This window comes from Neolamprologus brichardi, unplaced genomic scaffold, assembly GCF_056152115.1.
Source record: "Neolamprologus brichardi isolate AB-2024 unplaced genomic scaffold, ASM5615211v1 NODE_ptg000032l+_length_1147064_cov_1, whole genome shotgun sequence".
NCBI classification, from domain to species: Eukaryota; Metazoa; Chordata; class Actinopteri; order Cichliformes; family Cichlidae; genus Neolamprologus; species Neolamprologus brichardi.
Window position 1 is genome coordinate 371,782 of NW_028270039.1, and position 13,754 is coordinate 385,535.

Genomic DNA, 13,754 nt, shown 5'->3' on the forward strand with positions numbered 1-13,754 from the left:
GTGAGGCTGGAGCCACACATTTTAATGGCGTGAGCACATCCCAGCTGCCATAAGGCAAGAGGCGGGGTACACCCTGGACGGGTCGCCAATCTGTCGCAGGGCTAACGCAGGGACAGACAGCCATTCACACCTATGGGTAATTTAGGATCACCAATTAGCTAACCCCACTGACTGCATGTCTTTGGACTGTGGGAGGAAGCTGGGAGTACCTGGGGAGAACATGCAACCTCCACACTAGTGATGGGTCGTTCGCGAACGAAATGGCTCTTAGAGCCGGCTCTTTGACGTGAACGACGCAAGCCAGCTCCTTATCGCGAGCCGTCACATGGTTTTTGGTTTTTTTTTTCTTTCTCTCAGCCTCTCTCTCACACTTTTTCCTGCTTCACTCAGCATGCGAGCCTTGTGCTTTACGCTGGGCAGAGGGGGGAGGGGCGGTAGTTACACTCAGTAGCACAGGAACAGAGCGGGAGAGAGAGAGCGAGAGAGCCAGGGACAACAACGTCACATTAGAAAGGTATAGTAATCATCCACAACTATTTTCAGTTGCAGATGATAAAGGATTCAGAAAGTTTATTCATGCGGGCCCATATGACAGAGAATGTGCATCTTCTTTTTGTTTTCATATTTTAATTTATATTTAATTGTGTTGTGGTTTGCAGTGTTTTGTGTTGTTTCACTTTAAATTTGTTTAAAAGGAAAAAGCTAAAAATTTAAATAGTTAAAAGTTGAAATGTAAATAGTTGGTTTTTGTATTATATGATTTATTTTTTACATTTTATGTGGAGTGAATAAATAAAAGTATATTTACAGTGGCCCCTAGAGACAAAGCACATACAAACTTCAAATCACGTACAAACCCTGAAGCACGTACAAACTCCGAAGCACATAAAAACTCAGAAGCACGTAAAAACTCAAAACACGTACAAAAGTCAACAGAAGTGCTCCAGGATGTTAGGGCGCAGTGTTGAGCTTTTGTTACCTAGTGGCTAAACAAGCCAGCAAGTACCAATGACCGGATTTGGTGTGTGGTAGTAACAGGTAAATGAGCATTTTTTTAAATTATTTGAATATATATGAGTGCTTGTGTAAAAATGCACAAACAATACACACATGCACACATGCAATTGTGTAAGTTAAGTGATCTAGGTAGCTCTGTTTTGAAGTTCAGTTCATGCTAGAAATGTGTTTTGGAGTTTGTACGTGTTTTGTCTCTAGGTCCCACCACATATATTTATATATATAAACATATATCAATAAAACCACTTTTTTTTACATTAGTAATTCCTTTTGTGCATAATTTTATATTATTGTTAATAATAAATTAATTAAAGCAACAAAACAACCTGAAGAGCCGGTTCGGAGCCGAAAAAGCCGGCTCTTTTTAGTGAGTCGAACCGAAAGAGTCGGATCTCTAAAAAGAGCCGGAAATCCCATCACTACTCCACACAGAAAGGCTCGGGCAAGATTGTGGAGTCAAACCAGGGGCGATTTTAGCCCATTTTTGGGCACCCCCAAAATGAATCAAAGCACCCCCAAAGATTTCTTACTTTTTTTGACAATATTTGCTGTTTGTGTGACACACTACTAAAAATATAAAAAGCATACAGTACTTGGTTGAGACGTAACATTTTAACAACAAAAGTATAGATAACCCCCCCCCCCTCCCAAAATGGTTTGTTCCAGCTCTCCCCTGCTCTGGCTCTAGCGCTCTGTCTGCCAGAGCGATGGTGGCTGAGACACAGCAGAGCGGAGGTGTTAGTGTCTGACTTAAAACAGGACATGTTAGCTGCATTTAACCTTCAGTTACTCTTTATATAGTTGGTAGGAGTCAGAACATGTTTCTTTTAGCTGAAAAACATTACAGGTAACCTGCAGTGTTGGAAACTTGTTGTCTGATGATGTTTGCTAACCTACAATCCGTCCTGCTCTGTAGTTTTTGCTCTGTAGTAAATTCAGCAACATTTCACCGTCCTGTTGCTAACATTTAAATGTATACAGCCTGTTTAAAATCTAAAACTTTAAATTCTCCGTAGCCTGCTGTTGTTACCACTGTCCTGTTTGAAATGGATACTAACTGACTGAATTCCCATTAACCTTATAACTCCTGTTGTGTGTGTGTGTGTGTGTGTGTGTGTGTGTGTGTGTGTGCGTGTGTGTGTACAGAGAGACAGCCAGGTTCATCATGGATATAAGGAAGTTTTTTCAAAAAAAGGAGCCACATTCAGGTAAAAGTGTAAAGTCACATGACCTGTGAATCAGAGATAATGTTGGATCAGTGTTTCAATATTTATATCTTTTATTAGATGTTCATGTGGTTTGGTTATTTGCCTTTTGGTTGAAAGGACACTGAGAGTGGACTTTTTGTTAGTGATCTTAATAGTATTTTTTTTTATATTAATGTAATTTTTCATCTAATTGAATCTATTTGTGTGTGATTGTCAGTCCAAAGAGGGAGAGAGGAAAGAGGGAACGTGAGGAGGAAGTACAAGGTCAGGAAGAACCAGTTAAGCAAACAGAGAACAGTGACAGGCAGAAACTGTTAAACTGACAAAGAGAAAAAACCTGATTTTACTCACACAATCTGGAAGTTGTGTCCTCCCTATATTAAAGCTGCTGTACAGAATCTGCTAAACAAACTGGGTTGAAACATTTTGACCCTCTTTAACAACATTCCAACATAACATTATCATTGATCAGGGAGATTAAAATTAATGATATATTTTTATGTGGTTCAGCCACAACTCTACTGAAACCTCAGCCAGTAACAGGTCGGCCAACTTTTGGACCGTCCAGTCGTCTGTATGACTGCCACAGTACGTACATCACATTTGCACACTGTCAGTGCCAAACAGCCCTGGTGGAGCGAGGAGCTGTAAAGAGAAGCAGATGCTCTGTTTCTAAACATGTTTTAAGCTTGTTTCAAAGATTCTGTACAGCAGCTTTAAATGTTCTCCAAAAGCACACATACACTTATCAGTGTTTCTCACTTTTTACAGTGTGTACCACCTGATAAAATGTCAAGCTCTCCTAAGTACCACTATGAAAGCATGAAACTCATAAATCTTACAACACAAAATTAGTATTATTAAATTAGTAAAATTAGAATCTGCAGTAAAGATGTTTTCATACATTTTATACATTCTACCACAGGCAGAGTTGCCTCCATCTTTATAATTTTTATAATTAATATTTTGTAATAATTTATTTGTAATTATTTATTTGTAATAATTTATTTATAATAATTTATTCTGTTTTGGGAGTGTTTTTGTATGTATCCAAAAAATGCACTCAGTTTACTTTTCACTCACTATGAGCATCATTTATTATTCTCCCAGTAATTAAGGTTAGGATGTGTATTTTTATTCCAATCCATTCTTCTTTTGCAGCATTTAAATAACCTTGATCAGATTTGATGGTTTTGTTACAGACAAAAGTGTTTTTCTTTTCTTTCACAAATGTGGGATTAAATTGTTAAAATGTACAAAACAATGATGTCATGCTTTGTGACCCAGGCACAGAGAGACTTGATGAATTTAAGAATCTTATGATTTAATAAAGAAATTTGCAGACTGGCACAGAGAGGGTAAAATTATGATGACTGATAACAGAGACGAAGACAACAGATGATGAGGACAGGGAGGAACAGGGGTTTAAATGCACCAAGGAGACATTCAGAGAGAACTCGGGACAACTGGAGACATTTAAGGATGCAGGGACTGACAGAGACGGGGAAGACGTCTCATCGTGACGAGTAAAGTTTATCTTGCCTGGCTGGGCAGCTCTCTGGGTGCTCAGCACCCCCAAAGCTCTGATCCTAGAATCGCCCCTGAGTCAAACTGTGAGGTGACTGTGCCACGCCACCGTGCTGCCACACCCCATTCTGACCCAGCAGCCCAAATACAGGTGTTTTGGTGAATGAATACCATTTAGGTATTTAGAAGTTGCACTGAAAGGTAAAAGATAGACTTCACTGGCCAGGCTGGTTAAGGAACAGGTTAAAAGCGGTGCAGGTTGTTCTTCCCATAAAGCCTCTGCTTGCTGCCTTGTAGCCACCACTACAAGAACAGGTATATCATCTGATATATCAGGTATATCATCTGATCATGAAGCTAAGGACTGTATTGTTTTAGTGTTGTTTGCAGTATCCATTCAGATCAAGGCTGAAATTTTGATTTGACTCTGTTTAAGGAACAAACGTTCACATATTTGTAAGCCAGGTACCTTAAATATAACTGTGTTCTTGCTTTGTGTGAACTGGAGTCACTTAAACGATGAGCCTTTGGTTAGACACGTCCAACAGAAAAGTCTTTATGAGGACTAATTTTATTCTGAAGGAGAACTGGTCTGGGTACAAAAAGCTGTTACTCAGGTTAATGCCTCTGTATGGAGGCCCTGCATGTGTGGCCCATTCAGATTAAGCCATGTATATCTTCTGTGGTAGCTGACCCAAGGTCCTGAAGGTGGACCACCGCATGTCCCCTTAAAGAAAAAAGACCTGCATGAAGCAGTTCGGCTGTTGCCACTGGAAACTCCTCGTGTCATCAGAGGTCTCCTATTTCATCTCAGGATGATCAGATGTAGTAACTAGTAAAGTAAACTAGATGTAGTAAAGAGGTAATGTGACCGGGATGAAGCCTGACTCACCATCGTTGGGATACTTTGGTCCAGGGCTAATGATTGATATCTAATGGACTGGTTCTTATATAGCGCTTTTCTACTCATCTGAGCACTCAAAGCACTTTACACAACGTGTGCATTCACCCATTCACACCAGCACATCTTTCTAAGTGCTTTATAGCATTTATAGCATTCACATCACAACATTCACACACATTCACACTCCGATGGATGCATTGGAGAGCAATTTGGGGTTAGTATCTTGCCCAAGGATATTTGCCATGCAGACTGGGGGAAGCCAGGAATCGAACCACCAACCTTCCGATCAGTAGATGACCTGCTCTACCACTTGAGCTACAACCACCCCGTCGAGTGTGGCTTCCTGTGTAGCTAATGAGACTATAGGTCTTGATTATGGATGAGCAGTGGGCATTTAGTGTGTGTGTGTGAGCTGCAGGACGTTGCGTGGCATAGGCGTGTTCATCATTCCCGGCTGAGTTGTGCCGCCAGGAACGTTGACAGATAGCAAGGGGTTAGCTGTTCCTGTGTGAGGGGGGTGGGGGTGGGGGGGTGGGGGGGGAGGTTTGGCTTCTTTAGCTAGTCCAGCCCAATCAGAGGGAAGCGCGTTGTGTCATTGCTCCTCAATGTGCTGCGGCCTTGAACGCTGCAACCATTAATTAATGTGTGGCGTCCCGTGCACGCCAGTGGAGCGAGGGGGCCCCACGAGCCCGGACCCTGGATGGGGCCTCAGTATCTCTTTTAATTTTAGGGATGGATATTTTTATTCCCACTTCCACCCGATGAACCCTTTTTTGAGGTGTAACAGTTGGAAAGTTTAACGTCACATTCGGTGTAATCACTGTTTATTCTGTCAACAAATGCAACGCTTTAAACCTGGGAACTGCTCGTAATAGCACCGAAACATTTGTGCTGATTATCTGCTGCTGCGTTGCTTTTAAAGCCTCAATCTACTAATAAAAGACACATTTTTGAAGGAAAAGATCTACAAATGAAAATGTTCAGATTTTGCAGGACTGCAAATTATTATTAATTACTTACATCATTTAAAACACAGTCTTGTTGACTGACTACTGCACAATGTGCTGTGCTACATGCGTTACCTGCTTTCTCGGGCTTTTTGGACGCTGAACAGTTGCTATTTTTGAGAATGTGTAAAACTCCCCTCTTAGCCATTGTGTGAAGCTGAGAGGCCAAGCCCATGCATCCTCAATCAATTTCCCAGGCTGTAGTTCTGCAACCCAGCTTGCAAAACCCAGGTCCCCTTTAGTCGCTCCCTTTTCATCCTCCTTTTACCTTTGCCAAACAATGGATCCTTCCCTGTTTCACACTGAATCCCCTAAACACTGTGTGAATAAAGTTAGTCCAACATGCGGCCCTAAACCCACCCTGAGACTGCTGCGGGCAGCCACACTCACAGAATTGTGTGTTAATAGTCCAATTAGATAATTGCCATCTTTCACTCCTTTTCCTCTCTGTTTCCCATAAAGGCATGAATGGCACTCAGGGAGGGGGGCAGGCTGAAGAGGGCTTCTGGCCAGCTAAGGTGACAAGAAGGGCCAGAGAATGTTCCTTGCACTGGCCCGCTGGTTTGAATTGAATCTTTGTGGCCTAATCAATGGTCTTATTGGATTACTGGCCACTGCTGTGTTCAGAGATATTGTTTCACTGACAATGAAAACAGCAAAGAGTTGGTGGCTGGGTGGGTGGGTAGTGGGTTGGAAGGCGAGTGGTGGAGAGAGGTAGGGGCCATTTCAGGGGTATGAGAGCGAGTGTAGGCAGCCGAAGCACTAATGACAAGTTTTGTTCCCCTTTTTTGTCTCCTTCACATATGCAGGTTAAGATTGCGAGAGCTGAAGATGGCTTTTAGGGTGCAATCATTTGAATACTGAAGGATTTTAGCGTCCGGGAGCTCGCTGGGTTTTCTCATGATGACACAGGAAACACAATTCTCATTTAAGAGGAGCCCAGCATTGTTGTGGTGATCCAGCAAGTCATCGTTGCCTTCATAAATTTTGCTATGTGTGGATTTTTTCATTACCCTTTGTTAGCTATCGCTCTCACACTCCCTCTCTGGCTCACTCCCAGCTCCTCTTGCCTACAACAGCGTAGTGACAAGATCTGCAGAATTCCACTGATTGGAGAGAAAGCCAAAGGGAACAATGAGATCAAAGTTCACTGACAGGCTGCAACAACAAGCTGCGCTGTAGAAAGTCAGTGGGACAAAATAACCAGCCGCGTTCTGGCGCCGGAAGAACGGCGCGTCCGGGAACTTTTTTGGGCTCTGGTCGACTCGTACCTCTGCGGTTGTGTGCGGGAGGCTTGGTTGCGAGACGAGACCAATCATTTGTCTTGATACCCTGCACTGAGAGCGGGCAAACTGAGGGGGACGGAACGAACAAACCCCTCTATCAAGACCTGATCTATTTCCCCAAACAATTTTGTGTATTCATGAGGTTACGCAAATGTGGAGGCAGCAAAATTACCGTAATCAATTGAAACAGCGAGTGCGCATCCATGGCTCTGATTATTTGGAGATCATCTATCAGCCTGATGGCTGTGTAACGAGGAAAGGGGGGCATTGAATTACTATTGAGATTTACTGAGAAGTCCATGATCATTGGGCAAGGGAGTTTGGTCAGTGATAATAGGACTCCTTGGTCTGGCGGCGGCGGAAGTATTTCTCCAAACATTAGATAGCTGACTCTGCACTGCTGAAAGGTGCTGTTTTGAAACTAAAACCCAGAGTGTCCGGACAGGCTGGTGAGCTGCATTCTCCATAATCTCCTTTTTCCACCTGACAAAGGAAAATCAGAGGACGAGCGGCGGCTCTAAGAGGATAAACTGAGCATGGAGGTCAGATACAACCAAGAGACTGAAGGGATGGTGCTGAAGAATGGACTAAAGGAGGGGAAAGATGGCAAGGACTCCCAGGGCAGCCTGACCAAAAGCTTCCTCAAGGACCAGCAGGACTCCTTTCCCCCCTCCGGGACCGTGGACACTTGTGACAAGAGCAGGGGGAGCACAGCAGACCCGGACTACTGTCGGAGAATACTTGTTCGAGGTAATGTTTGTCCTCTGATTTTAAGCTGTTATCAGTCCGTCGCACTCAGATGCCTTTGACGAATTTAAAATATGAGATTATCTTGAAAAAAGTTGTAAAACAAGCTCCGTAATGTCACAGCGTGGTCGTTTAGTTCATGAAGAGGACGCTAACCATCAGCCTGTGTAGGTCGGGAGCACTGAACTTTACGGTTAACACCAGGAGGTTCTTCTTTTTAAAATATAGTTTCATAAACTCACTTATTTTATTGCTCCAGGATTAAAAATGTAGGAGAACTGAATTACCTGCTGTGTTACATGCTCATGCTTTTTAAGACAAAACGTTTAGAATTAATATTTTAAGATTAATTATTGCAACGATGTTAAAATAAGCAGATTTAAATGTGCCTCACCTGGTAAATCCCCTATATTTTATTATTATTATAAAGATGATTAATCAGAGGGAAAATACGCACACACTTTGTTATTATTGCTGTTTAACATCAACAAATGACGCGTCGCATTAAATGCATGAGAGTGAACAGCTAAGAGTGTCGCTGTGTGTTCACCCATCACGAGGGTTTGAAAACACATAATAAATATAATATAAACCACGTGTTTAATAAATGTTTAAAAAGCACATTTTCAATTAAAATATTTTACTCTAATATTTAATAAAATTATACAATAATTATTCGTTGGTTTTTTCACAGCATCATCTGAAATAATAGAAAACATAAGTAAAGATATATTTTATTCATTTGTCTTCTGTGCAGCTAATAAATATCCTCACTTTGATTTAATGTTTTTATTATAATCTTCACTTAAACTTAATTAAATGTTCAGTTTTCTGCAAAGCATTTCACACTGATGAGAAGAAATCATGTCAGTGTTACTGCGAATGTTCCTCCACTACTTTATGAAATATGATTCTAGCAATAATAAATCTAATTATATTAATAACTGAGCTGATGTTGTGTCCTGTGATGCTGCCTCTGTGGTTTGAATGGTTTTGCTGCTGGTTGCAGATGCTAAAGGCTCCATAAGAGAAATCATCCTGCCCAAAGGTTTGGACCTGGACCGGCCGAAGCGTACGCGCACCTCCTTCACTGCAGAGCAGCTCTACCGTTTGGAGATGGAGTTTCAGAGGTGTCAGTACGTGGTTGGAAGGGAGCGCACAGAACTGGCCCGTCAGCTCAACCTCTCTGAAACTCAGGTATGCTCAGCAACACCGCCGTGGGTTTAAACAGAGTCTCTATGCACCGACCATCAGCTGTTTCAGTGTTTTAGACGTAGGAAGGTGGATGTAACACATAATTAAATTAATTTAATCTTCAAGCACGTGAAATTATAACATTAATTATGACTCAGAGCCATTTACTGTTTATTTAAGTTGGATTTTTTTTGTTTTAAGGAGATATTTTTACACATAATTACACAATTTTCATGCTGTATGTAAATCTTCCACCCACAGAAACCATTAAAAATCTAAGCAGCTGTAACTTACTGTTTTAGACCCCAAATATATTTGATTTGAGCTTCTAATAAAAATGAAATTGAAATAAAGCGATCATGTGTTTACTGTCTGACTGAGACGTGCTGGCCACAGGAAAGCTCAGAGGCTGGACGTGTGGGGTCAGCACAGGGTCAGTGGGTGAACTGGTTTGCTCTTTGTACCAGATTCCACAGCGAGCCGCTCCACTGATCGCCTGTTTCAGCTGCTGTGGCTCGTCTCTTTTTCACACTGCTGCTGTCGGGACCTCAGTTTGTGTTAATGTGGTTTTTGCCACAGCTGAATGAACTTGACCTTGAGAAAAGGCCAGAGGTCGTAATAAGACACAACTAACAGCAACAGCTGTGCATATTTGAACCTAGCTGTGTGTTAACGTTTTAAATGTTTTACATTTTCATTAGAGCAACACGAGCACAACTGTTCATTTTCTCATATAAACGTCCAACAGAAAACTAATGAAGTGTAAACAGTTGGAGCCTCGGCTGTGTGCAGCAGGCTGAAGCTGCAGTCTCACATCATCAACTTTGTACTGAGTCCACTCAGGACACCACCTTGTTCGTTTTAGTCTGTATGTTGTGGACGGAGATTATTGGATAGAGCAGAGTTGACCCACAGACTGTAGCGAGGAGGGAAAGTAGCACCAGGACTGCTGCTGATTGGTACGTGTATATTTTGTTCCTTACTAAAATAGTCTCGTGTGTCAGCGACATTTCATATTTTAAATTATACCGCTTATTAAAACGTCACATTAAATAAAATGATGGATAAAAGAAATGTAAATATAATAAATGGACTGTTTCTGACGAAAGGCGTAATTTACTGTGAACACCGAGCCGATATTAAGCACCTCGAGGTAAATATAAATACATAAATAAATAACTACATAAATATTTAATTATTAAGTAAACATTTTATTTAATAAATCATAAATCAAACTGAATTAAAAACGGATACTTGTGCTGGTTTAACCAGTAATATCCTCAGGCGTGGGAATAAGATTTCACTTTCACAGTTTTCAATAAATCTCTAAAATGTTAGAAATATATTTTATTACGACTCATTTATTTAATTCAAATTAAGTTGAACATTTTCTGTTCATCACATTTTATTTTTAAGGGGCAAAAAGTGTCGATGTCAAATATTACATGTAAGATTTGTCTGAGGATATTTAGTGAAGTTTCGGTGAATCCTGTGTTGGTAATTAAAGAAGTCACTGAAGTCATTAATGATCCCCACTCTGAGTGAAGATGCAGAGCATACAAACATGGAGCAGGTTTACTGTGAATTTCAGGCTTTTGTTTCCATAGAAATATGTCGAGATTTTAATGTTAATAGGAGGCTATTTAAAAAACACAAATGCTGACGAGTCATGTTCAGAATTGAGCAGCTGGTTATTAATCGTTGTGGATCATTTAATTTTCCAATAAATAACAGCGCAGCAATCAAACATAATTCCCATGTTTGTGTTTACCGATGGCTCTGCTGTCGTGTGTGGTTTGTCGGTTCGTCTGCACGACTGTATTCTGTGGTCAGCCTACACGTATTATTGTCTGTGCTTATTAAAACGTCTGCACTTACATGGCTGTTACACTTTAGCACGGCTCTAACAGCACGCCGCGTCTGCACGGGGGAAGGGGAGGCAGCAGTAATCTGTGCAGACGAGCTGTTTTATAGCAGATATCAGTGAATATTCGTCTTCTTTCATTTTATACCAGCACACAACATTTATATATTCATCCACAGGTGTGAGCTCCAGTATAACAGCCACAGAGGAACTGCAGTGATTGTTGTCTCAGGAGGCTCTCTTGTGTTTCTAGGTGAAAGTCTGGTTCCAGAACCGCCGCACTAAGCAGAAGAAGGACCAGGGGAAGGACTCTGAGCTGCGTTCGGTGGTTTCAGAAACAGCAGCCACCTGCAGCGTCCTCAGACTGCTGGAGCAGGGCCGGCTGCTGACGCCTCCCGGCCTGCCGGGCCTCCTGCCTCATTGCGGCGGCGGCACTCTGGGCGCTGCCCTGCGGCCGCCCTCCATGGCCATGGCCAGCAACGGCAGCAGTAGCAGCAGCAGTAGCGGAGGAAGCACCGGCACGGCAGGCGGCAGCCCCCCGCTGCCCGCCGTCACCAGCTCAGGGACAGTGGCGAGCTTGCAAAGCTCACCGGCAGCTCACAGCCTTTTCAGCTTCCCCATGCCCTCCTTACTCAGTGGCGTCGCCACCCGCATTTCCTCCAACCCCCTCTCCATGGCGGGCTCCCTGGCTGGAAACCTGCAGGAACTTTCTGCTCGCTACCTGAGCTCCTCTGCCTTTGAGCCTTACTCGCGGACCAATGGCAAAGAGTCCATGGACAAGAAAATCCTGGAATAATGTTTTTACATAGACGGAGTCCTGCTTCCTCAGGACACACGGTTCTTTTCTTGGCTGTTATTGTCATTTTCTGGTTTCGAGCTGTCTCTTCATCTGTCTGTGTCATGTTTCGTAGCAGTTCATGTATTCCAGTTGCGCATCGGGCGCCTTGTACAAGGAAGCAAACATAAGCTCGTGTTAACAAAGAAAAGGTGGCAGTGGGGAGATTTTGCACAAGAAGTTCATAAAGGACTTTATAAAAGAGAATTAGAGAGATATACACTAACAGATGTCTTTCTGTTAATAAACAAATATTTAGTCCAAAAACCAACTATATACGAAAGTCTGCAGCAGGGTGCTGACGACTGGTGACGAGGACTGTAAAGTTATGGTGACGTTGTTGAACTGTGTTCTTTGATTGTGAGGTAGGTGCGTGTCAGAGCAGTGCGTAGATATAGACAACATGAGACGACAGAGCAGCAGTTTGTGTCATCGATAATTCAGCGCTTTTAAATTTTACCTTAGCAAGGCCGGTTTCCTGAAATCGGATTAAAGAAGAGGTCGAGTCAAACCTCAGATCACAGCTTCATATGCAGATGTTTCATAAGAGCATCTTTTGTAAATCTGTGTTATCTTTGAACCAAACCAAAACAGAACAATGTCGACACACACACACACACACACATATAAATGTGTGTGTGTGGGATTCCACTTCGAGTTCTCCAGGTTTTGCTGAACACTTTCTATCGCGTGCTGGAGCTCAGCACAGGTACGAGCTGCTGAAAGGGAGAAAAGGCTTTTCAGCTGAAACTGTTTGCTTTGTTGAGCGCTACAAGGTAACAGCTTTTTCAATCATTAAGACCTTTCCTGTGCAAAATTTCTTAAATCCACAGCCTTCAGAAAAGATTAAGGCCGACGATTCTTGTGGAGACTGAATGAAATTATTGTAGTACTCAAGTACTGGAAATGCAAAATGTACCTTAAAGTTGTTATTTTATTGTAAATTATTTACTTCTGTAATTAATAGATTATTAGTATATCTGGAAAATAATGAATGAATGAATGTATTAGCAGGGTTGAGGATTCAATCAAAAGCTCTTTGGTGCTGTTGTTGTGAAATATCTTGAAATTTGTGAAACGTGTGGTTCAAATGTTGATATATATTATGTATACGGCTGCAGACAAAGACAAGTGTGTTTTTTTTCTTCCATACATGTTGCTATAAATTAAGTTATGATAAATCTCATGACTGTCATACCTCCTCTACACGCGCCTGCTGTGATGCTTGCTGATTCCCACTCATCCTTCGACTGGAGCGAACAAAAGCTGTGAAGCAACAAAGTGGACTAACGTGTTGCAGTGTAATTGGTTTAAAGGACATTTTATTAGGGCTGTGCAGCTATTTATATAAGCAAACCTTTGATTAATTTTGTACTATAAGATATCAGAAACCGTAGGAAAAAAATGCCTTTTTTTCCTTTTTACAAAATCTAAAACAATGAAATGAACAAAGGCCAGAGCAGATGGCGGAGTCAGGATCTTCTTGCTGTGAGGCAGCAGTGCTAACCACAACCATGCTCCTACGTTCCTACGTTCTCCCTGTGGGTTCTCCGGGATAATGGTGTCCGTTCGTTTCAGTTTTCACAAATGTGAGTTTCTGCATTTTCTGACTAAAATCTACACAACAAAGGGAAACAGTTGACTACAGCGTTCGTTTCCACATCTGGTTCGCTTTTGTTTTCCTGTGAACTCCAAACAATAACCTTTAGGGCTAGCAGCCAGTGTCCTGTTTTTCACCAACTAATTAGTCGGCTGCAGCTTTCACCCAAACACGCTTCAACAAACTCCTCCTAAAAGTTTCTCTCAGACTAATTTCAAGTTATTTTCAGTAAATTTGAAGAAAACAAAATTAGCATAGAATCGTGTTTTTAGTCATTTAACACATTTACATAAATGAAAATTAGAAATAAAAGGAAAACTTCCACAGACCTCTTGTAATCATTGGTCTCGCTCTGTTAATGAAAACACGGTTAAATCGTTTTGAACCTACAACTCTCCATAGCAATGAAGACTCACAGTCGTGTTTTATAATTTAACGTTAACATAGCAGCACAGTGTTGTCAGACTACAGAAAACTCTCCGTTTGTTCTCGTCTGAGGTTAGGCCTGCTCGTTTCTGCAGAACAATAACACCAGAAATGTAAAACTGAGGCTTTTTTGTTGGCA

General features: G+C 41.8%; 1 protein-coding gene across 1 annotated transcript; it reads left to right on the forward strand.

The window, feature by feature from the left end:
- The first annotated feature begins 6,463 nt into the window (after positions 1–6,463).
- On the forward strand, positions 6,464–12,198 carry vax1 (ventral anterior homeobox 1). Its single transcript, XM_006807068.3, has 3 exons — positions 6,464–7,699; positions 8,706–8,893; positions 11,008–12,198. Exons 1-3 carry the CDS (start codon positions 7,486–7,488, stop codon positions 11,548–11,550), a joined length of 945 nt encoding a protein of 314 aa, XP_006807131.1. The 5' UTR covers positions 6,464–7,485; the 3' UTR covers positions 11,551–12,198.
- Positions 12,199–13,754: the final 1,556 nt, after the last annotated feature.